The following is a 25,619-nucleotide window of genomic DNA, read 5'->3' as shown; positions in this document are numbered from 1 at the left end:
ATGTAATTCTTAACTAATTTTAAAACTTTATAAATTTGAAAATTCACGATACAAATGGATATTAAACTGAAATACCTACAATTAAGCTTGGTACTGTGTTTATAAATGTGTTTTAACACAATTCAACAAATTAAATGTAACTTCTACTTTTTGAGAATATTCTTGGGCTGATGTTGTAATACAGTTTATTACGCTTGTGATACTAATTCTCAATTAACTCAAAGGATATGGTTTCATTGAATAAACATATAATTTTAAAAATCACAAACTCTATTTCCTCAGATGATCCAAATATAGGAAATCATGAAAATAAGTTTCAGCATATCTGTCAATTTGCTTGCCAGAACAGGCTATCAGAAACCAATGCCCATTCAAATAGAGATGGTAAGATGACAACTTTGGGGCCTATTGGGATGGCGGGTGGGAGAAGGCAGAGAATGAGGAGAAATAACTAATGGGTACTAGGCTTAATAACTGGGTGATAAAATAATCTGTACAAGAAACTCCCATGACACAAGCTTACCTATACAAGAAACCTGTGCATGTACCCTGAACTTAAAAGTTAAAAAATAAAAAATGAAAGTATTTATTTTTCCATGCCAAAAAAGAAAAATGACCATAAAAACAATCAATTAAAATCGTTCAAAGATAAAAACATTACGAACAAACTAGTATGAAGGTTAAGAGCACAGACATCAGGATCAGACCACAGAGGTCAGAATGCCTAAGTCTAAATGACTGTGTGAGAAAGGCCATTTACCAAAAGTATCTGTGTTTTGGTCTTCTCCCTGATTTGGGGATAGTAATGACATCACATAAGAGGATTAATGTGGAGAGCAAAAATGTTGATAGGTGAACCACCTGTTCTAGCTAATAATAGCCAGTAGTAGTTTTCAGCTCATCTGAATCAAAGATTCAAAATGGACAGTCTCTGCTCAAGCAACTGTGACATGGGTCCAAACCATTGGTAGAGGAAGGACTAAGAATTTATCTTCTTGCTGAACAGGAGCTGCAGGATGTTGCAGGAGACTCAATGAAAAAGGAAACTGTGCTTGATGAAACAATGCTCTAAAGAGAAGCAACTAGAGATCCACAGTCTATCTACTATTACAAACTAAAGAAACAAAACTTTTTTTTTTTTTGTATTTGATTTAGAGGCAAATATACTGACTGATCTCATTTTGTAGCAAAACTAGTTGAACTCATTGAATAGTTAGGCTATTTAGAGTTTCTCTTTATTCCCCTCAGCGTAGCTATGTATGTATTGGCTAACTTTCTAACATCCAAAAATTTCTGAATTCCAAAATGTATTTGGTCCCAAGGTTTATGGGTAAGGGATTGAATCTGGATGACCTTGGCAAATTACTACTGTTCTCAACAGTACTCAATAAGGACACCGTGTTTGTTGAATTGAATTGAAAGAAGGATAGTTAGAATGGAAAATTTGGAACAATCTAAACATTTATAAACATGTTTTTTGTTATTTTTGATGTTCTATATTCTTTTTTGGTTTATTCTTATGTTAAAATTATTTATCATTTTAAAATAAATATTTAATTTTTATAAGTAAGTAACTGGAAAGGATCAAACTCATTGACTCTACTTTTTTCTTCTTTTTTTAGCTTCTCAATTAGAGATTGGACCTTGCCACCGGATTTTACAATCTAACAATGTCTAGAGAGAGTTCCTGAAGTTAGGGTGTGCTTGACCAGTGCAAAGAATGCATAAGACCCACAAACTTCTATGCATGCCAACACTTTCAGAATCTCCTTGGTATTTGATATTTTATAAACTTTTTCTCATTGTTAAGTTTCTTCAAATATGGTTTCTTCAGATTTTACTTTTCTCATGTAAATGTGGCACCTCAGGCAATAAGACATGTTCCTAAGGTCAAGCCTGATTCCACTTCCTCCCTGGTATATTGCTAGAATTTTAATTTCATAGCTTAATGATTCAAAGAAATCAAATAATGTTCACAGATACCTAGGATATCAACGCTGTTCAAATCAATATGGAAAGTGACCAGTTGGCTGGATGTATTTGCTTCAACGCCTTGAATCAGTTCTTCTTTTACATTTTCATCTGACACCCACTGGGCAAAGAAAAGTTCAAATGTGACTATAATGCTGCCATTTCTGCAAAGCAAAAGATGATATAAGAGGAAAAAGTCAGCCATCTTCAACTGATTTGTGTTCAATTCATGTTAAATGTCTTTGAAATTCTCTACAGTTATCATCTTGCTAATTCTCATTACACGTGTGTAAGATAGGTTACTTCAAATATTATCTTTATTTCATGAGGGAAAGAAAAACTGGTTGAAAGACTAAATGTTTTTTTGAGAAGAGAAACTCCAAAGTAGATGCAAAATTGAAATATGAGTTTTCTGAGTTCCACGTTCGAGCACTCATCCCCAGGCCAGGATGTTCCTGAAACCCTTGTGTTAAAATCACGTGGTTTCTTGGCACTTAGTCTGATTTTACTGTTTGGAGAAAAGAAGGGTATAGATTTGTAGTTTTTCATGGATAATTTCTAAGTTGGGGGAAATCTAAAGTAGTTTCACTGGTTTCAAAGAAAATTTTTCTACATAGTTTTAAAAGGCCTGATAGCAAGCTTATGGCAACTAATCTATATCTGCCTCTTATTCTCTATTTTGCTTATTATAAAATATCAAACTATGCCCTGATTTCAAGGGATAGAAAGAAAACAAGGATATCTGGGTCTATTAGGGACTCACAAGAAATTCAATCTCAGTTCCATGAGTTGGGATGGTCTAGCCTACATGATTCCCAAACATAGCATTAGAGTTCAGCCATATAGCCCTAATCATCTTCCCCCTTTATTTTATCCCCTGCTCTGTACTATGCACTTTAAAAGGTAACTTTTTTTTCAGTGTAAAGAAAGAGAAAAATGAATAAATTTTTGTTGAATAGGGATTCTTGGGAGAGATTTTTGCACTCCTGCTTACATTTCTATTTGCCATATACTGTCATTTTAGGGTATGACCACTTAGCATACAAACTATAGCTCTGATATTTATTCTATACCCCTAAGTAAACTCTGGGCACTCAGTGTATACTTGGTTCCTTAAAAGATAGACTAGGGAAAACTAAATTTTGCATGATATGTTTACTGGTTTCGAATCATGGGAGTTATATATTCTGTGATATATGTAAGTTTATGAGCTTCTTGAAGGATTTTCTCAAGTCGAGTTCTTTATTTATCTGTCCATCTATCTATCCTAATAGAGCCTACAAAAAATGTTATTTTTTTCTTCCCTGACTGGATATAGAACCAGAATATTCCTGAAAGATCACAGTAGATCAGCATCTCCACTAGGGGGAGCATATTCCTTCTTTGTGTCCATGGCACTATTCAGTTTCACAGTGATTCATTTCCAGGTAGCTGGTCTTTCATTTTTAAAATGAACAAGATATAATATTTTTATAATTCACGTGTATTAAATAAATTATTTAAAATGTTAGAAGGTGTAACTTTCTAATCATTTACTTAAAATATAGTAACCAAATCTTGTAAATGAGAAGGTTCCCTAGTAACTGTTTAGTTCAGGGTTTCCCAAACTTACCCATACATGAAATCACTGTTGTCCTTGGTAATGATACATTTTGTCACAGACACTACCTTCATCTACTCTTTCACACGTGTCCTGGCTGGCTAACCCCTAATTTTACTGGAGAATAAGCCTCCATTTTCTTAGGAAAGGTGACATCTTCTTTAACCATTCTTTATACCAAACATGGTTTTATTCACGGGTGTATGACCTGGCTCTGGTCAACAGAATCTGAAGGGAAGACTTACGGAAATTTCTGGAAAACTTTTTTATATTTAATGAAAGAACAGCTCATAGTAGATTACTACCCTTCATTGTTGAACATTATTAGGTCTACATAATTTGTTGAAACTGCCACATCTACATTGAGACCATGAGTCAGGCCATGGTTGATAAGCCAAAGATAGTGTAGTAGAAGAAGGAAAGTACTCAAAGCCCTGACTATGTCATTGTCATTGTTATTGTACTACTGAATTAACCTCCTTTAAAACCTCTAGATTTCTTGTGATATCAGATAAACACTTTTTTCTTTTTGAGAAGGAGTCTCTCTGTGGCCAGGATGGAGTGCAGTGGCATGATCTCGATTCACTACAACCCCAGCCTCCCGGGTTCAAGCGATTCTCCTGCCTCAGCCTCCCAAGTAGCTGGGAATACAGGCGCCCACCACCTTGCCCAGCTAATTTTTTTGTATTTTTAATAGAGATGGGTTTTCACCATGTTGGCCAGGATGGTCTCGATATCCTGACCTCATGATCCGCCCGCCTTGGCCTCCCAAAATGCTAGGATTACAGGCGTGAGCCACCATGCCTGGCCAATAAACACTTATTTTTAAGGCACTTTTAGTCATGCATTCTGTTAATGGAAAATTTGAAAATTCTAACAAGCATACAACTGTCAGTCCCTATTCCATATTTATGTGAACAGAAGGTAATTACTCTATTTTTGAACCTGATATTGGCCAATATTTTCATTCTAGCAATGAGGACACTGACGCTTAGAGTAATGTAGGTAACTTTGCCTAGGGTTATATAGCTTATCAGTGTCAGAGATAGAAAAGAAACCTAGAGAATCTGTTTCCCTAATGTGTTTTTATATATTTCCCATCCCCAGATGGGAAACAACACTTTTATCCACTCTATTCTGAACTATTTGTCAGCAGGAAAGAGGCTACAGCACATTTACCCTAAAGGCATGTCCAGGTATTTTATTCTGTTGCATAGTTAGCAGAACTTTATATACAAATAGATGAAAAAAATAGCTGATTGGATATTTTTGGGGAGAAGGGAAAGATATCTATTCTTAAAATACTTTCAAAAGATAGAGTATTGCCTTTTTTCCTCCTCCTCTTCTTCCTTCTTCTTTTCCTCCTACTCCTTTTTCTTTTTTACATTATATCTTCCTAATCAACCTCACTTTCCAAGATAGTCAAATGGACAGGATTGAATTGGTTAAAATGAAGTGAGAGTGAACAATATTAATTATTCTCTCTCTCTCCAATCCCCCATCTTCATTTTATCTTTGGCTGCAGACTAGAAAACTTAAATTCTGATTAAATCTGTTTTATTTCTATGTAATTTCACAGGTTTAATTTGACTGAAACACTTGCTTTCATTTTATGTGAGTTATGGAGTAAAAGAGGTAAGGTATTTGGGGCAAAGAAAATACAAATCTGGAATTTTGCTTCACTGAGTTGAAAGTAACTGGATTAGTTCATCCTCAGGCATAAAACATTTTTCTTTGAAAGGTGTGTTCTCTTAGTTGTAAATTATGCATTATGTTTAATAATTTATACTTTGCAAGGATAGGAGTTGCATATCCTATATCCACATAAAGTTGTAGCCTTTAAAGTTTATTTTCTTATTTAGTGGAAATGTTGAGATGAGAGAGATACAGGAGAAATTTAAAAAGTCGTAATAATCATTTGTGATTCACCTCATAAGAAACCTGAAGCTGTTTAGTTGTTTAGTAATGAGTGAGAGTTCTTCCTTTAGGTTAAAAAAATGACCGTTTTCATTTCAAAGTACTAGTACTAGTAAAATAACAGTCTTTCGCTAAGGCAGATAAATCCTACTATTGTATAGAAAGCTTGAGTGTAATAGAGCAAGATATTGCTTATCTCATATTTTCCTTAATGATACTGGTAACCTTTAGGGTTGCTGAGTAAACAGAAGTCTTTCCTTTCCTAACTTTGTGGCTTATCTGTGCTCAAAGGGCAAAAGAAACTGCATGTTGCCACAAAGGATAAACAGTTATTTATTAGAAGAATCAAATGCTAAATGTTCTGAGTGAAAGCACTTTCCACAAAGCAGAATGATTGAAAGTATTCCCCAAATAGACCAAACCATTTGCTTACCCTAAAGAGTAGCTACACACACACACACACACACACACACACACACACACACACATACAGCACAATCATACAAGTAGTAAGTGGCAGAGGTTGCTATTAAATATTGTGAAAGTAAGAGAAAATAGTTCAATGACTAACTCTAGTATTCTGAGTGCTAGAATTTGATCATATATACACACACGGTATGAGTTTAATTAAAATCTATAGCAAAAATGTAAATAGGTATTTTAAAAGATTTACATATATACAGTTGATGTGGGTGTTGTTAGGTGAGACCTAGGTTATTTCTGTTTTCCGATTTTATCCATTGGATTTTTAAATTAAAATAATTTATAAAGTGAATAATGAGTCTGCTACTTTTTCCTATGAGTGGAATACATCTATTTGTAGGTGATTATTTAAGGTCAAGTAATCTTGAATGTTTCATCGTTACTCTCTCTCCTACTCCTCAATTCCGTTTTCTATCCTCTTCTAGGTCTCCCAAAATAACAACAAGTAATTTATCTAACAGACATTTTCATGAAATTCCTTTGCATTTCACTTTTCAAAAACTCACTTCTGATTTAATAGCAGCTCAGCTACCACCAGAGGGAAGTATCTCTACACTGATGAAGTACATTGTTTGGCAGTCATTATAAAATATTTGTCAAGGTTTGGGCACGGTACTGGCCTCCTAGGTAGGTATAAAGGTGGGGAAAGAAACAATCCCTAAGCTCAAATAATTTACAGTTTCAAATGTGGTGATTTTGTCACCTAGAGAAATAAAAGATGACTTACTAAATATCAAAGAAAAAGTTGGGATTTTGGTAGCCCACCAGGTCTGTATATAAAAGTCTATATTCATCAAAATTTCCCAACCTAATGTAAGTGAAGTTATCCAGCATGTTGTAGACATGTAAACATAAAGGGTTCAATTAGCAAAACTATTCTGATAAACTCTGCAATGGACACTGTGCTTTCTGTATGGATTTCACTAGGCAGAGCCCAATTCAAGAGAGGCAGACACCTAGAATACCTCTCCTTAAAGGAGGTTAAAGCCTTTTGGAAATAAATCTGAATTGATGCTTTACTGCAGCTCTGCAAACTCAGTCCTCCACAAAACCAGAAATAAGGAATTTGTTTCATTCACCTCCAAGTAGACAAATAGCTTAAAGTGAACCAACAAAAAATAAAACTTGCCTGTGTAGTGTAACACTCACCAAATAAAGACCAAGTACACATTTTTATTAGCATTTTGAAAAAGTTAAAATAATTAACCTTTCCTGCATGTCTGTGTTTCTCCTTTTAGTTCTGAAATTGGACCAATGAAAGAGTCTATAAGAGATTATCCACTCTGGAAAAAGAGGGAAGGGACTATGTACTGTAGGTAGGAATGAAGACAGCAGATGGGCGTAGGGGCAGCTACTGGGATTAACATGTCAGAAATATGCAATGGAGTAAAGAATGTTATAGATAGGTAAGCAAAGAAAGAAAGAAAGAAAGAAAGAAAGAAAGAAAGAAAGAAAGAAAGAAAGAGAGAAAGAAAGAAAGAAAGGGGAGGGAGGCAGGGAGGGAAGGAGGCAGAGAGGGAAGGAGGGATGGAGGGAAGTAGTTTCATAGAAACTACTTCACTGATGAAGTACATTATTTGAGACTCATTATAAAATATTTATCAAGGTTTGGGCATGGTACTGGCCCCCTTGGTAGCTTTAAAGGAGGGGAAAGAAACAACTCCTAAACTCAAATAATTTACACTTTTAAATATAGTGATTTTTCTATTTAGAGAAATAAAAGATTATTTCCTAAATATCAAAGAAAAATCCTGAGATTTTCATAGCCTATCAGGACTATACATAAAAGTCTATATTCATCAAGTTTTGTTCCAATAGGAGATGGGAAGGCCCTGAGGTTTCTTCTCACCATTAAATAACCTTCATTTGACCTTCTGCCATTGTTTTTTTAAGCATAATCTCTTTTACCTTTGATTTGACTTTCCTATCTCTTTTTGGTCACTAAAACTAAGGATTCTGTTCCTGATGTCAGAACTTTTGTGATGATCACATACCACTTATTTTGTCCTTAGGATCTTCAATTCAATTGTTCCTTATCTGAGATGTGAGACTAAACTTTCTATAAAGTCAGGCTCACTGTGTTTCTCCAATGTCCTGCCAGTCCCCTATGGCATGAGTTCATTGTCACACTCATAGGTTTATATTTAGCACATTCATGATGTCTCAGCATCTTATTAGTGGCCATCAATGCCAACTCTATGATATCCTCAACATGCTACATTATTATCCGAAATGGCTTTCCTTGACTTCTCCACTCAAGTAGTCCCTATCTATGCTTTTCAGACACTGTCCCACATTTTTCACAAAATTTCCATGACCCACCCTTTCAAGTCAAGGGATTCTTTCACACAGTAACATGCCTGTGCTTTTGGAGAACTATTTAAGAATTCTCAAGTTAGTTTATTTCTTGTAATAAAGAGTTAAAGCCATGATAACTGTATAATTATTTTTATAGCCATAGGATGAAGATTAAATGAAAAGATGCTAATCTCTAACATAATATTCATAGGATGAAGATTAAATGAAAAGATGCTAACCTCTAACATAATATTGATTATGTTAATAACAGCTGTTAAATAATTTTTCATTCATTTGCTAGGACTTTATATAATACATATGCTGTGGTGGGCATTAGTTAGGTTCTGAAAATACAGGTATCAAAGACAAATTCTCCACCCTAAGAGAGCTCCTAGTCTAGTAAGGAGATAGACAAATCAGCAATTATGTGATAGTGTGAGAATTGTACTTTAAATGTACATACATGGTGCTAAATGAGCAGAGGGAAGAAGCACCCAACCCGGACTAGAGTGTCAGTTAAGTGTCCCTGGAAAGGTGACATGGACTAGTTCGTAATGGGTTGTAAGGATGGAACATAAGAATGGAGGCAAAAATAAGGAGAAAAATGAGAGTGCCAGCGTATTAATCAATTTGCACACTGCTATAAAGAAATACCTGAAACTGGGTAGTTTGTAAAAGAAAGAGGTTTAATTGACTTACAGTTCCACATGGCTGGGGAGGCCTCAGAAACTTACAATCAGGGTAGAAGGCTAAGGGGAAGCAAGGATCTTCTTCACATGGTAGAAGAGAAGAGAGTGTGAAGCGGGAAGAAGCCCTTATGAAACCATCAGATCTCACAAGAACACACTCACTGTCATGAGAACAGCATGTGGGAAACTGACTTCATGATCCAATCACCTCACACCAGGTCCCTCTCTCAACATATGGGGATTACAATTGGAGATGAGATTTGAGTGGGGTCACAGAGCCAAACCATATCATTCTGCTTCAGGCCCCTCCCAAATCTCATCTCCTCACATTTCAGAACACAATCATGCCTTCCCAACAGTCCCTCAAAGTTTTAACTCATTTCAGCATTAACTAAAAAGTCCAATGCCCAAAGTCTCATCTGAGACAAGACACGGCCCTTCTGCCTAGGAGTATGTAAAATCAAAAACAAATTGGTTACTTCCAAGATACAAAGGGGTTACAAGCACTGGATAAATGCTACCATTCCAAATGGAAAAAAAGTTGGACACAACAAAGGGGCTACAGGCCCCATTCAAATCTGAAATCCAGCAGGGCAGTCATTAAATCTTAAAGCTCCAAAATAATCTCCTTTGACTCCATGTCTCACATCCAGGGCATGCTAATGCAAGGGTTGGGCTCCAATGGTCTTGGGCAGCTCCACCCCAGGGGCTTTGAAGGGTACAGTTCCCCAACTCCCACAGGCTGCTTTCACAGCTGGCACTGAGTGTCTTCAGTTTTTCCAGCACACAGTGCAGCTGTCAGTGGATCTACCATTCTGTGGTCTGGACGATGGTGGTTGTCTTCTCCAGAGTCATCTCAGTGGGGACTCTGTGTGGGGGCTCTAGTCACACATTTTCCTTCTGCACTGCTCTAGCAGAAGTTCTCCAGGAGGGTTCTGCCCCTGCAGCAGACTTCTGCCTAGATATCCAGATGTTTCCATACATCCTCTGAAACCTAGGTGGGGGTTCCCAAACTTCAATTCTTGACTGCTGTGTACCTGCTGGCCCATGTGTAAGTCACCAAAGTGTGGAGCTTGCACCCTCTTAAGCAATGGTCTGTGCTATACATTGGACCCTTTTAGCCATGGCTGGAGCTGGAGTGGCTGGGACGCAGTGCACCAAGCCCCAAGTCTGTACATAGCAGTGGGGTCCTGGGCCCAACCCACAAACCATTTTTTCCTCCTAGGCCTCCAGGCCTGTGATGGGAGGTCTTGCTATGAAGAACTCTGACATGCCATGGAGACATGTTCCCCATTGTCTTGGTGAATAATATTTGACTCCTCATTACTTATGCAAATTTCTGCAGCTGGCTTCAATTTCTCCCCAGGAAATGGGTTTTTCTTTCTGTCACATAGTTAGCCTGCAAATTTTCCAAACTTTTATACTCTGTCACCTCTTGAAAGCTTTGTTGTTTAGAAATTTCTCCTGCCAGATACCCTAAATCATCTCTCTCAGGTTCAAAATTCCACAGATATCTAAGGCAGGGGCAAAATGCTGCCAATCTGTTTGTTGAAGGACAGTAAGAACAGCTTTTGGTCCATTCCCCAATAAATTCCTGATCTCCATCTGAGATCACCTCAACCTGGACTTCATCATCCATATCACTCTTAGCAGTTTGGTCAAATTCATTTAACAAATCTCTGGGCAGACTCCTTCTTGTCTTCTTCTGAGTTCTCCAAACTATTCCAACCTCTGCCTGTTACCCAGTTCCAATGTCACTTCCACATTTTCGGTTATCTTTATAGCAGTGCCCCATTCCTGGTACCAGTTAGCCTTTTTTTCACACTGCTATAAAGATACTACTCAAAACTGGGTAATTTATAAAGGAAAGAAATTTAATTGACTCCCAGTTCTGCATGACTGGGGAGGCTTCAGGAAACTTAAAATCATGGCAGAAGGTGGAGAAGCAGCAAGTACTTTCTTCACAAGGTGGCAGGAAAGAGAGAGAGTGGGGGAAACTGCCACTTATAAAACCATCAGATCTCATGAGAACTCATCCACTATCATGAGAACAGAATGGGAGAAACTGCCCCCATTCCAATCACCTCCCACCAGGCCCTTCCTCCCTCAACACAAGGGGGTTACAACTTGAGATGAGATTTGAGTGGGGACACAGAGCCTTACCAGCCAGTAATGAAAACAGATAAAAGAGAGAAAGCAGGATAGTTTTGAGGATGTACAGATGATGTGGCAGGACTGAAGCAGAAGGCTATGTCGAGTGGGGGAGGAGAAACAGAAGGCCAGAGTGTGTTTTGATGACAGAGCTGTGCAGTACACCTGCATTTAGGATGATAGAACTAGAAAAGGTCTTTAGGTATTTAAAAGACTGAGATATGAAGATGGAGAGACGTTTGTTCTCTAAAAATCTAGTAACTACAAGCAGGATCAACGGGTGAAAATAAAAGAAAGAAACAATTTGGTGACAACAACAAAGCATGTTCTAGTACCTACAGTTATAAAGCAATAAACAAAATATAGTAATAATCATGATTATTCAATAGGCTGTTTGTAGGATGCTCACAGCAATATTGAAAAAAGATGACTAATTTTTGTTAGTTACATTAAATGAGAAAATTAAATTTAAGCAGTAGGAATCTCTTTCTTTTGTTGGACTAGAATGAATTTCCTTTCGTCTGTGAGCATTCCAGCCCAAAGCAGTCAAGCAAAGGCTGGACTACATCAGAAAAGAAAAAAATTTTTCTTGCAGTATCACACAAACTGTATATACAACCTGCCACGTAATGCCTAATAACGTTAGTAAAAATCTCTTGACTCTGTCGTATCTCCCCAACAATATTTTAAATTCCTCATAGCAGAGATCTGATACCTTCATCATCACAGGTTACTCATGCCTAATTTATTATTAATGACTGTTATATATTAGTCACTTAACCCAGAGGTGCCCTTTGTAAGTAGGCAATTAAAAACCAAATAGCCTATCAAAACAGAGAGAGAGAAAACCAGTTCTAAATACACCAGTACAAATTAGAATGTCTTAATGATGGTGGTTGAGTGAGCTCTTTAATAAAAGCCTTTCTCTTAATATCTGTATTCTCAGAACCTAGTTAAATGTCTGTTTGTAAGTAAGCCCTACATGTGTGTTAAATAAATAAGCAAGCAAATCAATGGATGACTACCCGAATATTTATTTAACTCTGTGTTGACAGGATAAAAATATTGGCTTCAGTTTTCCAGTATCTCTTAAATATATGTTTTGCCTATTTTTTAAAGTACTCTTTTTAGTGATTCTACTCTCCCCTTGTGCAAAGCACAGAGCAATATTTTATATTTTTTGTCTTTATCTTTATTCCACTATAAGAGGATTTTAACTTAGCAATTCATGTTGTATTTCAAAGGATGCTATATCTCTCATAGAATTTTAGGGATATTAACCCTGAATAAAGATTATTTTTGGAAGATAAGGAAAATTCTGCTTTCTGAAGAATACAGAAAGTACAAGGTAACTTAGTTTCTATCACATCACATTTGAAGAACTGATTTTAAAAGTCTCCAATGAAACAAACCACAACAATGTGTCATTTTTCTGGAGGAGGTAAAGAAAAAGTAAATAATGATCATTTTCATTCTAACCAAACAGGTGTTTAAACCTTCATGTATAGCATTCTCTCTCTCTCTATCTCTCTCTCTCTCTCCCTCTGTCTCTCTTTCTCTCTCTCTCTCTCTCACACACACACACACACAAACACTTACTTATGATATTTTTGATGCATCTATGAACCATATAAACTGTACAGAGATACTGTAGACTCTCTACCTCATTTCCAACTTGCCTCCAGTTTTTGCTAAACAACGAGGTCATTATGAAAAAAATAACACATTGCTACTAAATTCTAACAGTATCACAATCTAAATGATAGGTAAGTCCCTTATAGACTTCTGGATAGACCAGTACACCTTTAAATCCAGTGACAGCTTCTTATAAAGGTTATTTCTCCATTCGTTTAACTCATTCCAGTCGATTTTCTGAGTATTTTTCTATACGCTAGTATTTTTCAACTAGCATTGTTAATTCACAGAAGAATAACACATGCATAACCATTAAAAAGGAAAAAAAATAAGAGAATAAAAAGATTGTAAACTTAGGTACTGCTTACCCTAGTCTGAGTATAGATTCTCCCATCAGTTTTCCCATAAAGTTAGCGAGCACTTTAACCTACACAAGGTTAAAAATCAGAGTGGAGAACAAGGAAAACTAAAGGTGCAAGCATAGGGCTTGCGTGGACAAAGATCTACGGCAATTTGGCAAATGAACCCAATAAGGCACCCGGAGGGACAGTAGTCACTGAGAAACATACAGCAAACACTGCTTGGACAGTTCCTGAATATGTGACTCTTTAACCTTAACTTTCACTGCTTCACTCTCTGTCTTGAGTGCTTTTTAAATATAAAAATTAGTAGTAGAGGACAGCATGAATGTTTTAGACAGAAAGTAAATGGCAGCATGACATTGGAAAAATAACCTAGCCTCTCTGAACCATACATTAATAATTCATGACAGGCTGACAATCTGAAACTCCACAAACCCCTAGTGAGGAGTGCATTAGGTGACATACACTAGGACATGATAGTGATGGTACACAGAAGAACAAATTGACAAGTTTGTGGTGATATTCTGATTAGTACTGAGAATGTAGTTTGCTGAGTGAATTGGCATACCAGAAACACCATCAGTCCATATATACTTGCCATTTTTCTTTATAAAAATAGGGCTAAAGTATCTTAACCTTTTCAAAAATAATGTAATTTTTAGGGAGCAAAATGTAAAATATCTGAATTTTTTTAGTGTTATTATGATGCCTTATGATTTATCTAATTGAAGACATAAACCTTAAATATCAATGGACAATGTAGACAAGAAAATTGTAATAATTTCTATTAGACTATCAGCTGCATAAAAGCACAAAAAATATGTACTTTTAAGGGCCTGGCATATAATAAATAATACATGAATAAAAGTAAAATGAATTAATATTCAGGTTTTGTAGGCAGCAGTGTCTTGAAAAGCTATAGGGAGGCTGTTGTCGTCAGCTATAGAGCTTCTATATTGTGCTTTCATTTCAAATGGTGGGCTTAGAGCTTTCGGCTACCTTCAATTGCAGTGCACCAGCTGCCTAAAACTAAGACTTACTGACTTTCATGGTAAAGGAGTATGGAAGATGGCCAGCTGTTACTAAGGACTATTGCCATCAGTCTAGCTTACTTAGATGTTTGACTGGCATAAGTCATGCCTCTGCATGCTCATCTTGGCTTTCATCGTTTGTTCTCCTTCCTGTTCCAGGTTTACTGTCATCCTTCTTATTTCTGTAGGAAAAGAGAAGTTTCCTGTTCCATTGCACCTTGAGTCCACCCATCCATGGTGAAAAGCAAACCCCGCCTCCCTAGAAGTTGTTATATTCTTTGGGTTCTGCTACTTCAACATTCTCATTTGGAAGGAGAGCATATGCTGAATCAGTACAACAAAACCCCATTCAAATACATTCCCCAGCACCTACTAGCTGTGTGATTTGAGGCAAGTTAGTTTTTTCCCAAGCCTCGGTGTCATATTTATTTAAGTCGGAATAATTGCTTCTCCCTCACAGTCATTTGGTGAGGAATGAACAAGAAAATACATTTTACAGCCGGGCGCTGCGGCTCACACCTGTAATTTCAGCACTTCGGGAGGCCAAGGCGGGTGGATCACGAGGTCAGAAGATTGAGACCATCCTGGCTAACATGGTGAAACCCCGTCTCTACTAAAAAAATTAGCCAGGCATGGTGGCGGCGCCTGTAGTCCCAGCTACTCGGGAGGCTGAGGCAGGAGAATGGCGGTAACCCGGGGGGCGGAGCTTGCAGTGAGTGGAGATTGCGCCACTGCACTCCAGCCTGGGCGACAGAGCGAGACTCCGTCTCAAAAAAAAAAAAAAAAAATTACTTAAGTCACCAAAGGCTTGGCCTGAAATAGAGACTCAACCAGTGAGTTTCCTTTTTGTCAGCTTGTCATAGGATCTGCGTTTTCCCCAAGGTTCTGTAATATATTGTCTTTCTTTCTGTGCTTTTTAAATGTGAATTATTGTGAAGACTTTGCTCCCTTCCCTTCTTCAGATACCCCTGTTCTTGATCAGTCTTTAACTTTTTCTTTTCTTGGAATTCTCTCCCTTTGTCTTTTTCATTTTTAACTTAATTTTATAAATTTACATTTTTCTTTCTTTTATAATTTTTTTTAACTTTCCTGTTGGCTTGTATCTCTACTCAAGAAGCCCACTGGTAGTTTGTAGCTTAGAAAACTTTAGGTTCAGAGAGATGTTGGCAAGATTGTCCAACTCTCCTTCATGATACAATAGCAACAACAGCACACAGATCAATTTTCTTTGTGAGAAATACAAAAGCTAATTGTTTAGAAAATAGACCTTACAATAGAAATAAGAAAATAGTTCTTACAAAAATTTCCATATATTACAGATTCAAACATTCATAGTGTGGAATTACATCGTTACATTATTAATGTAAGATTCATTAGTTTATTGAGCACCTACTTTACTTTAAGCAATGTTACACCCTCTGGGTACAACAGTGAAGGAGTATCTTCTCTCTTTGTATTTATAGTATAAATGAAGCAGCGTGATACAATATTATTTTATTAAATGATGAGCAAGCTTTTTCCAAATGTTTGTAGCAAATCAAACACTATATCTGCATCTGCATACATTTAACCTCAGCCCTCTCCATGTGTCTCTGCAAGATGTTATTGTCAAGAGAAACGTATTAACATAAGATCAATTTTCAAAAGTTATTATTATTTGCTACTAAAATGAAAGTTTATGCTGTGCCACTTTGCTTAATCCTCAAAAAATGTTGAAAAATTTAAATATTCCTCTTTTCCTATGTATAGTGATGCCGTTTTACAAATATTAGCAAAAAGATCCCTAATTTTCTGTCAGTAGAAAATTTTTGAGCTGTACTCACTCAAATTGTAAAACTCTTGAGTTCTTATATTCATTCTTCAGATTGCTTGATAGAAAGATCTCATCTATCTAGAAAAATGTAAAAGGTTGAATGAGTATACTAAATTTAAGATTTTAACTTTTGTTGAAAAATTTATGCAAAGCAATCTTTATGTTCTGCTTAGAATTGGGGGAATTTTCTCCATAGTAATGGGGCTCAGACATTTAAGTATTTTGGGTATATTACATTTATTCTCTAGTTGTTTCACAGTGAGAAAATGGTGTCTTTGGCAAGTAGTTAAACTATGTCATAAAATGTTAAACCAGCTGAAGAGAGACAGTCTCCTACCATTTGCTGAAGGTCAAAAGCAAGAACTTTGAAATCCACTGAGAGTTTGTCTTGCAAGTTAGGATTATATGTAACTCCGGATGTTATTTTAAATGTCCCTCTGACTTCATGACTTTGTCCAAGTGCTGCACCTAGATAAATTAATAAGGAAAAAAACACTAAGATTTTGGATTATGAGTAGGAAAAATATGCACAATCTGTTAAGACACAGAAGTAAAGCTCTTGCTTGATGTGTTAGCTCTGTAGTTCTTGCTTTTTCTTTGTAGTCTCATGTTTCAAAATCAGCTGCTTTCTGTCCCCAGCCATCTGATTGTTTTAAAAGATAGGAAACTAAAGTTTTTTCCATTCTTTCAATATTTTTTTTTCTTTTCTTTGAAGTCTAACCCACACTCCAAGCTTCCAAGTTTTCATTATTATTGTTATTGAGATTCCTGTTGGAAGATACACGGACTGATGAACTCCCACCAATTATGGGAAGTGACTCAGGGAAACATGGTGAGAAGTGAACCATTAAAAGTTTTGTAGTTGCTTTCAGATACTTCTTGAACACCTAGCATCCAGGGACACCACTGGGTTTTGACATATGAATTGCTGTGAAGATTTCAGTGTTTTGGTTACTTTGAAACATGACTTTGAAGCTACTTCTTTCATTCTAATAATTACAAAAATGTCATGCATGACCTTGTGCCATTAGCTGGTGACTGTCCTTGTTGAAGACGTTATTTAGAATGCTGTAGAAAATAGATAACCTCACTAGGAAAAAAAATGTAAAAAAAGAAGGTTAACAAATTAAATATAAACATGGATAATAAAATGTGTCATTAAGTCCTGTGTAATTCCTTTATCAGCATATTTTCATGGACACTGATTTATGTTTAAAATGAATTGCTTCAACTGAAACTCACACAGTGATGAACTCATTAGTAAATATAATAATAATGACATGTAATTCTCACAATAATTTGGTGTGACAAGACATTATTTCTTCTTTTCTGGGATAGGGTAATTGGTGTTTAGAATGATTAAGAAAATTTCTCAAGGTAGTAAATGTCTGAAGCAACAGATCTGGAATTTGGTCATCGAAATGACTGACTCCACAACCCAGGATCTCTATGTAATACATTCACACCAAACTATCCCATTAAGAGGATAATTAGAAATAATAATTCAAGCAGTATGTGTGCATATAGTCTAAATAACGTTAACTGCATAATTGATGTAACGTATTATTTATACTATTTCATTTGTATTTTAAAGACTCTAAATTAGATTGAAGTTTGCATGTTTAAATGCAGAATACAAGGAAGGACCGAGGAACTACAACCGATTAAAGGAGACTAAGGAAGCGTAATAACTAAATCTTACATAGGAATCTGCACTGGATCTTAACCTGGTAAAGGGTATTAGTGGAAAACTGGTGAAATTTGAATAAAGTATGTGGTTCAGTTAACAATATTGTAGAAATGTTAATTTCTTGACTGTGGCAATTGTACTATGGATAAACAAAATATTAACATCCAAGGCAGCTGGGTTATATGAAAATTCTGTGCAATTTTTTCAAATTTTAAAAGTCTAAAGTGATGTCAAAAAAAGTATGAAAAATGTTAAAAGTAGTATGTGCTTTGAAAGCCCTAAAGACATCTGCAAAAAGGCTCCTGAAACTGATAAATGACTTCAGCAAAGTGTCAGGATACAGAATAAATGTACAATGTCAGTTGTATTTCTAAACACCAATTACATTCAAGCTGAGAACCAAATCAAGAATTTAATCCAATTTTCAATAGTCATACAAAAGATAAAATACTTACGAATATCTCTCACCAAGGGTGTAAAAGAGACCTGCAAGGAGAACTATGAAACACTGCTATAAAAATCAGATAACACAAACAAATGGAAATACTTCCATGCCAATGGACTGGAAGAATCAATGTTGTTAAAATGGCCATACTGCCCAAAGCAACCTACAGATTCAATGCTATTCCTATTAAACTATCAAACTCATTTTTCATAGAATCATAACAAATGATTCTAAAATTCATATGGAACTATGAAAGAGCCAGAATAGTCAAAGCAATCCTAGGCAAAAAACACAAAGTCAGAGGCAGCACATTACACAACTTCATGCTATACGATAAGGCTATGGTAACTAAAACAGCATGGCAGTGGTACAAATACAGACACATAGTCCGCAACACATTACACAACTTCATGCTATATGATAAGGCTATAGTAACTAAAACAGCATGGTAGTGGTACAAATACAGACACATAGTCCAATGGAGCAGAATAGAGAACCCAAAGTAAAGTAAAGCTACATACCTACAGCCATCTAATCTTTGACAAAGTTGACAAAAATAAACAATGAGGAAATAGTTAATAAACAGAGCTGGTATATCTGGCTGGCCATATGCAGAAGAATCAAACTGGACCCCTACCTTTCACCATATACAAAAATTAACTCCAGATAAATTAAAGATTTAAATTAAGACCTCAAACTCTAACAATCCTAGAGGAAAAAAAAGTAAAACATAATTCTGGAAATTATCCTTGGCAGAGAGTTTAGGACTAAATCCTCAACAGCAGTTGCAACGAAACCAAAAATTGGCAAGTGGTACCTAATTAAACTAAAGATCTTCTGCACAGCAAAATAAACTATCAGGAAAGTAAATATACAACCTATGGAATGGGAGGAGATACTTGCAAACTATGCATCTGAAAAAGGTCTAATATCCAGAATCTATAAGGAGCTTAAATAATTGAACAAACAAAAAACAAATAAACCCATTAAAAAGTGGGCAAAAAACATGAACAAGCACTTCTCGAAAAAGACATACGAGTGGCCAACAGACATTTTTTAAAATACTCATCAGCACTAATCACCAGAGAAGTGTAAATCAAAACCACAATGAGATACCATGTCATACTGGTCACAATGGCTATTACCAAAGAGTTAAAAAACAACAGATGTTGGCAAGGCTTTCAGAGAAACAGGAACACTTACACACTGTTGACAGAAATGTAAAGTAGTTCAGTCACTGTGCAAAGCAGTTTGGCTATTTCTCAAACAACTTAAAACAGAAATACCATTTGACCCAGCAATCCCATGACTGGGTATACATCCAAAAGAAAATAAGTCATTCTACCCAGGAGACATATGCACTCACATGTTCATCACAGCACTGTTTACAATAGCAAAGTCATGGACTCAACCTAGGTGCCCATCAACAGTGTATTGGATAAAGAAAATGTGGTACATATACATTGTGGAATAAGATGCAGCCATAAAAAAGAATGAACTCATGTCCTTTACAGCAACATGTATGCAGCTAGAGGCCATTATTGTAAACAAATTAATGCAGGAACAGAAAAAGCAAATACCACCTGTTCTCAAGCATAAGTGGGAGCTAAACAGCAGGAACTCATGGACATAAAGATGGCAACAATAGACACTGGGGACTACCAGAAGCGGAGAGTGGGAGAGGGGAAAGGGTTGACAAACTAACTTCTGGGTACTATGCTCAGTACCTGGGTGATGGCATCGTTCATTCCCCAAACCTCAACACATGCAATATACCCAGGTAACAAATCTGCACATGTGCCCCCTGAATCTAAAATAATAGTTTAAAAATGAAAAAATAGTAGTCATTATGATCTCTGGTGTGTTGGTAAAGCATTAACTAGTGCTTTTTATATTTAGTTGTTCACTGTTAAATTGTATTGTCACCTATAAATATTTATTTTCTACTTCCCTTGTAAAATAACTAACCTTTGTATGTTTATTGAACATCAGGGATTCCAATGGACTTTCAAATGCTTATAGATCCTTCAAGTTATTCACAGCAATTAAATAAGACCCAAACAGCCATTTTTCTAAAAGTTTAATCAATATGTATTATCTGGAAGTACTTTGCATAATTTTATAAAATATCCACACTTTTTTTTTCTTTAAAATATAGCCCTTGTGTATGTCTATAGTTTTTAAATAGACCAGGAATTATACTAAAATTATTTAATAAAACTACCACATGTGCATTACATTCTAATTTAAACTTATTTGTTTACTAGAATAAAATAGCTAACCCAACCATTGTGAATTTAATAGGTAAAACTATAATCACTCACATGTGAAAGATACGGTGGCTCACGTCTATAATCCCAGCACTTTGGGAGGCCAAGGTGGGCGGATCTGAAGTCGAGAGACCGAGACCATCCTGGCCAACAAGGTGAAACCCCACCTCTACTAAAAATACAAAAATTAACTGGGTGTGATGGCATGCACCTGTAGTCCCAGCTATAAGCAAGGCTGAGGCAGGAGAATCACTTGAACCCGGGAGGCGGAGGTTGCAGTGAACCACTGCACTCCAGCCTGGTGACAAAGCGAGACTCCATCTCAAAAAAAAAAAAAAAAAAAAAGAGAGAGAGAATTTATATGAGAATTTATATGCCTATATGTATGTATATAGTTGATCATTTTAAAAATGTAAAAAATTGTCTAAGAACAAATAAACTGCTAATACATAGATTATTGCTATGCATCCAATTTTTAAAAAATTTACCCTATAAATGAGTAAGTGGTAAGATGGACTACAAATTCTAGAGCTGGATTGTCTAGTTTGGAATCTTACTTCTGCTACCCACTAATGATGTGAACTTAAGCAAGTTACCTCTAGCCTCTGTCTCAGATTCCTCATCTGTAAAACAAGCATACCAATAACCATTCGTATGTTGTAGCTACACAATACATTTGAAGGTCTTTTAAAAGCTGTTGGTACAAAGTTAGCTCTAAATAAGAGTTACCGTTTCTTATATTTTTTCTGTTTATCAAAGTTGCTACTCAGACAGTTTGTGAACTTTTTAAGTCTACATTTATATCCAACTTCTTTTATACTAGTAGAATTAAAATGGTTAGACTGAGAAGTGAATGAAGATAGAAATAAATATTTTGTTAAGTTTGCATGTTTATCTACTTATATATTCAACAACAGATTCATATGTTTGTGATTTAAATTATATCAAAACAAAATCAGGGGCCATGAAATCTACTTGATTATATGTAGAAGCCAAGAAACTCATTTAATATTATTTATTTTAAAAACTACTTAGTCTCATGCTTAAATTCTGGGTTAAGTTTCAAATTACATAGCAGTTAATTTTCCTAATATTCTCTGAAGGGAACTACAGAGAAGTATGTGAATGCAACAAAAAAATTTTGTCATGAAGATTGCTTTGAAATATTAGATTGAAAGCCCAAAATAATGCATTTAGTTAGCAATGAATAAAATAGACTTATAGAATAACTGAAATTGGCCGGGCGCGGTGGCTCAAGCCTGTAATCCCAGCACTTTGGGAGGCCGAGACGGGCGGATCACGAGGTCAGGAGTTCGAGACCATCCTGGCTAACACGGTGAAACCCCGTCTCTACTAAAAAATACAAAAAACTAGCCGGGCGAGGTGGCGGGCGCCTGTAGTCCCGGCTACTCGGGAGGCTGAGGCAGGAGAATGGCGTAAAAACCCGGGAGGCGGAGCTTGCAGTGAGCTGAGATCCGGCCACTGCACTCCAGCCTGGGCGATACAGCGAGACTCCGTCTCAAAAAAAAAAAAAAAAAGAATAACTGAAATTAAAGTGTGTACATTCAGCTGAGAGCACCTTCACGAGCCAACTCCATGTGACTTACCTCGTTGGGATTCCTTGATTGTCAGCCAGGACACTGCAATTAATCCAGCACAGAGCACTACCAATATGGCAAAGAGAGCTGCAAACATGATTTCATAGGAGCTGAGAGAATGGTGCCTAGAAGACACGCTTCTTTTCGAACCCATTTTTGGTTTTGAAGGCTTGCTAATTTAAGAACTGAAAGAGAATATAAATAACTGTACCAAATGAACAGTAAAATCTCTCAAATTTTTAAAGATGTGTAAAGCAACAACTACCTGTCTACATGCATACAAGTCAGTGTGAGTGAGCTATGTATGTCTCTTTGACAAAATTATATCTCCATACATTAAGTATCATTAAAAGGGTAGTTAATCTTTAAGTAGATATAAATGGGTAAAGATGCCTAGAGCTGTAAACGTTAACTACCTGAACAGGCCATTTGCCAAGGTGAATCAAATTAAATTCATGTTGTAAACAAAAAAAGACACTTTATCATTTGGAGACTATTAGGAAAAATGTGAAATTCATGACAGACAAATTAGTCATTAGGCACATGCATTTGATATTCATATAGAGAGTTCCTAAGAGATCAACCTTCTACCCTCTGACTCAGATCATTCTTAAGACATTTCTCTTATATGTTGATATAGACCTTCTAATATATATAAAGCCTAATATATATATCAAGATATATAGAAAGGTGCATATATATATAAAGCCTAACATATATATCCTCTCTCTGTGTACATATATGTATACATATATTCCTTATGGAAACAATCAAAAGTGTTGCAAACTTTGTTATGTCACCCATGTGAAGTTATGCAATGTAAGGCAGTATTACCTAAGGGCAAGTACACTTAAACAAGGCATTATATGGCTACTCTTTATGGCCTTGTGCAGTTATTAATGAATGGGAGTAACTGTCATAAGAGGAATAAAATATATGTTTCTATTCTAAGAAAATAGCCTGGGTGGGGAAGATATTGCTCATTTGCCCTGGACTTTATCTCTTTAAATATGCCAATTAGAACAAGAGAACAGGTTAAGATAATCATAGGTATAGTTGTAGACGTATGCTTTATGGCAAAATCAAAGTTGTTTTCTGATAATTAAATTACAGTGTAGCATTGTGATTATTCACACCATGAATAATGATGAGTTCAGGAATTTTAAAACACAAAAATTAAAACCAAATAAAACCAAATCTATTCTGAAGTAAACCAATGTGCCTTTTATTCTGGTAAATAAAACTGGCAGGAGGTAAGAAAGTTTTAGATTGGAAAACCGTAACACAATGAAATTGTGGCATATTATAATGGGCTTAGATGAGCAGTAGCTGCTTTTCTTCTTTACCTATGAAAGAGGAGAATTGCATGTTGCACTCAGATTCAAGAATTTTTGCTGACGAAAAATAGAATTATGAGTAAACAAATGCATGTCATTGAAAATATTTATGTTTTAGCTAAGTGACTTACTACTTGTTGTTAAATGCTCTGAAATATACATGAAATCAGAGACACCATTTATGGAATTGGGAGAAGTTTCTTTTATTCATATTCTAGGGGACAATTATAATAGGCCAGACCCTCTGACAAAATTGGAGCCTATAAAAAGTGCCTCTTAAATTTGGAAAGTCAAAGTGAAAGCACAATTAGTGTTTTCTTTGTATGGCTAATGCAGAAGCAAACCTTTTTAGAACATCACATAGAGCTTTAAGTTACATTTCTTTTGCCGTAATAGAAGGAAATCAGAAGATAGTGAGTTCACATGTCTGCTTCAAGCATAGCATGGATTAATGGGTAAAATATCAGTTTGAAAGCCCAAAATAATGCATTTAGTTTCAGAAAGAAAACTTTCACTTTTGGATCATAAACTCTCCTCAAATAATGTTTTAAATAATTATATTTAGTATCAGGTAAATGAGTGAAAGAATAGCTTCTTAAAAGAAGGCAATACTTTATGAAAGACAGAGTGAAATTAAATGAACAGATGAATGTGAAAAATCAAATCATATGTCTTGAAATTTTTTGAAAAGTTATTAAAATAAAACAGGACTTGCCTTGTCAGGTAACAAAACTCATTACAAAGCTGTAATATAAAGAAAGTTGTATCAGTCCCAGCACAGAAAACTGTCTCAGTGGAATTAAGTGCCCATAAGTGTGATTTGCATATGGAAACATCATATATCAAAGACATAGGGCATTAATAATAGGTTAGAAAAGAGTGGCTCTTCAATACATAGTGCTGCATTGATTTCTTCTCCATCTCCACATGAAGAACTTTAGATCTTCATCTCACACCGTGAAGAAACATAAATTCCAGGTGGATTAAGCATATCTAGAAAGCATGGACAAATTTTAGAAGAAAATATAAAAGAATGTCTTTCTAATGATAAAGTATTGAAGAAATTTTTAGAAAAGAATTCAAAAATAAAAGGAAAAATCATGAAGAACATTGATAAATTTAGCCAATAATAACATTGACTTTTCTTAATAACAAAGTGTATCTAAAAAGTAAAACCCTAAGCCACAGACTTGTGTTTTTCCTTTACAAATGTTTTTTTTTTTTTTTTTTTTTGCTTATGTTTTCATTCAGCTACAACAGAATTGAACTGAGGCAAAATTTTGGGTATGAGGTACTTACATTTATTTTAAGGGCAGTCCAGGAAAGCTCCATGAGAAGGGCTGGGAAGTGAAAAGATGGAGGGTGATAAAGCCAGTGAAGACTGGGTGTGATCAAGCCGGTTACCACCCTAGGCATCTGGAACATAATTCTGCTTGGGACCTGTGCGAGACAGCGGGAACAAGCGTCAGTGCTATCCCACTTAGGGGGAAATAGAGTGGAATATTTATTTGCCAGAAAGCCATGCTCATTGATAGAGGTTAGCTTCCGGGACTTCAAGTCTGGCACTTCGAGTTACTCTGTGTAAGTAGGACGTCCAGGGAAGCGGACTTCAGTGTGCAGAGATGAATGAGAGAGTCTGTGAGTGTAGAATCCTTACAATAGCTGCTACGGCTTACAAATAAAAAACACGCTTCAGAAATTAAAGAGAATTTCTATTGACTAACGGATAAAAGACAGGTAGCAGGCCATTGACAAAAAGTGAAAAACCAAACAAAAAAGAAGGAAAACAGGAGCACACAAATGTCTACAGGTGATCAATGTTAGTAGTTAAGGAATTCTAATTTAAATAAAAAACAAAATATTACTGACCTTAGACATATTAGCAAAAACTAAACGCCTTAGCAATACTTAGTAGCGTCATTCGTTGCTTGTCTGAGTGAAGATTCAAATAATCATGTTGAATAGCAATTTGGTTAACATCTAGAAAAACTAAATGCACACATACAATTTGACCCCCAAATTCCCTTTCCAGTTAAATCTGGGACAAGTAGACAATATTCATTGTAATACAATTATAATACAATTTTAAGCCCTACGAAATATAGGGAAAACTTAAATGTTCATCAATAGGAAAATGAAAAAATGTCGTGTAGTATTTTTATAGAACAACATGTTATACACAAGTTTAAAGTGTGTGAACTAAAGTTGTATGTACTAAACTGGAAATAATAAAACAAAATTATATGCAAAGAAACAAGTTTAGAGGGATATATGTGATGTTGCGTAGCTTACAGTAGAAAAGAAAATCATTTGTTTATTGATGCAATTG

General features: G+C 35.8%; 1 protein-coding gene across 2 annotated transcripts in view; it reads right to left on the bottom strand.

The window, feature by feature from the left end:
- TMPRSS15 (transmembrane serine protease 15) overlaps positions 1-24,847 on the bottom strand; it is a 136,386-nt gene extending 111,539 nt beyond the window's left edge. The window contains exons 1-5 of one of the 2 annotated variants that reach the window (XM_073010272.1): positions 24,590-24,847; positions 21,963-22,138; positions 16,288-16,418; positions 15,961-16,028; positions 1,984-2,135 (exon numbers count right to left, since the gene is read on the bottom strand). In XM_073010272.1, the coding sequence (XP_072866373.1) occupies positions 1,984-2,135; positions 15,961-16,028; positions 16,288-16,418; positions 21,963-22,107 (496 nt within the window). In that variant the 5' untranslated portion in view covers positions 22,108-22,138; positions 24,590-24,847. Of the gene's footprint in view, positions 1-1,983; positions 2,136-15,960; positions 16,029-16,287; positions 16,419-21,962; positions 22,269-24,589 lie in introns of those variants that run through there. The other variant, XM_007966679.3, reaches the window with a different exon arrangement.
- Positions 24,848-25,619: the final 772 nt, after the last annotated feature.

This window comes from Chlorocebus sabaeus, chromosome 2, assembly GCF_047675955.1.
Source record: "Chlorocebus sabaeus isolate Y175 chromosome 2, mChlSab1.0.hap1, whole genome shotgun sequence".
NCBI classification, from domain to species: Eukaryota; Metazoa; Chordata; class Mammalia; order Primates; family Cercopithecidae; genus Chlorocebus; species Chlorocebus sabaeus.
Note: the sequence above shows the minus strand (reverse complement) of the source record. Positions and strands in the feature narration are given on the sequence as shown.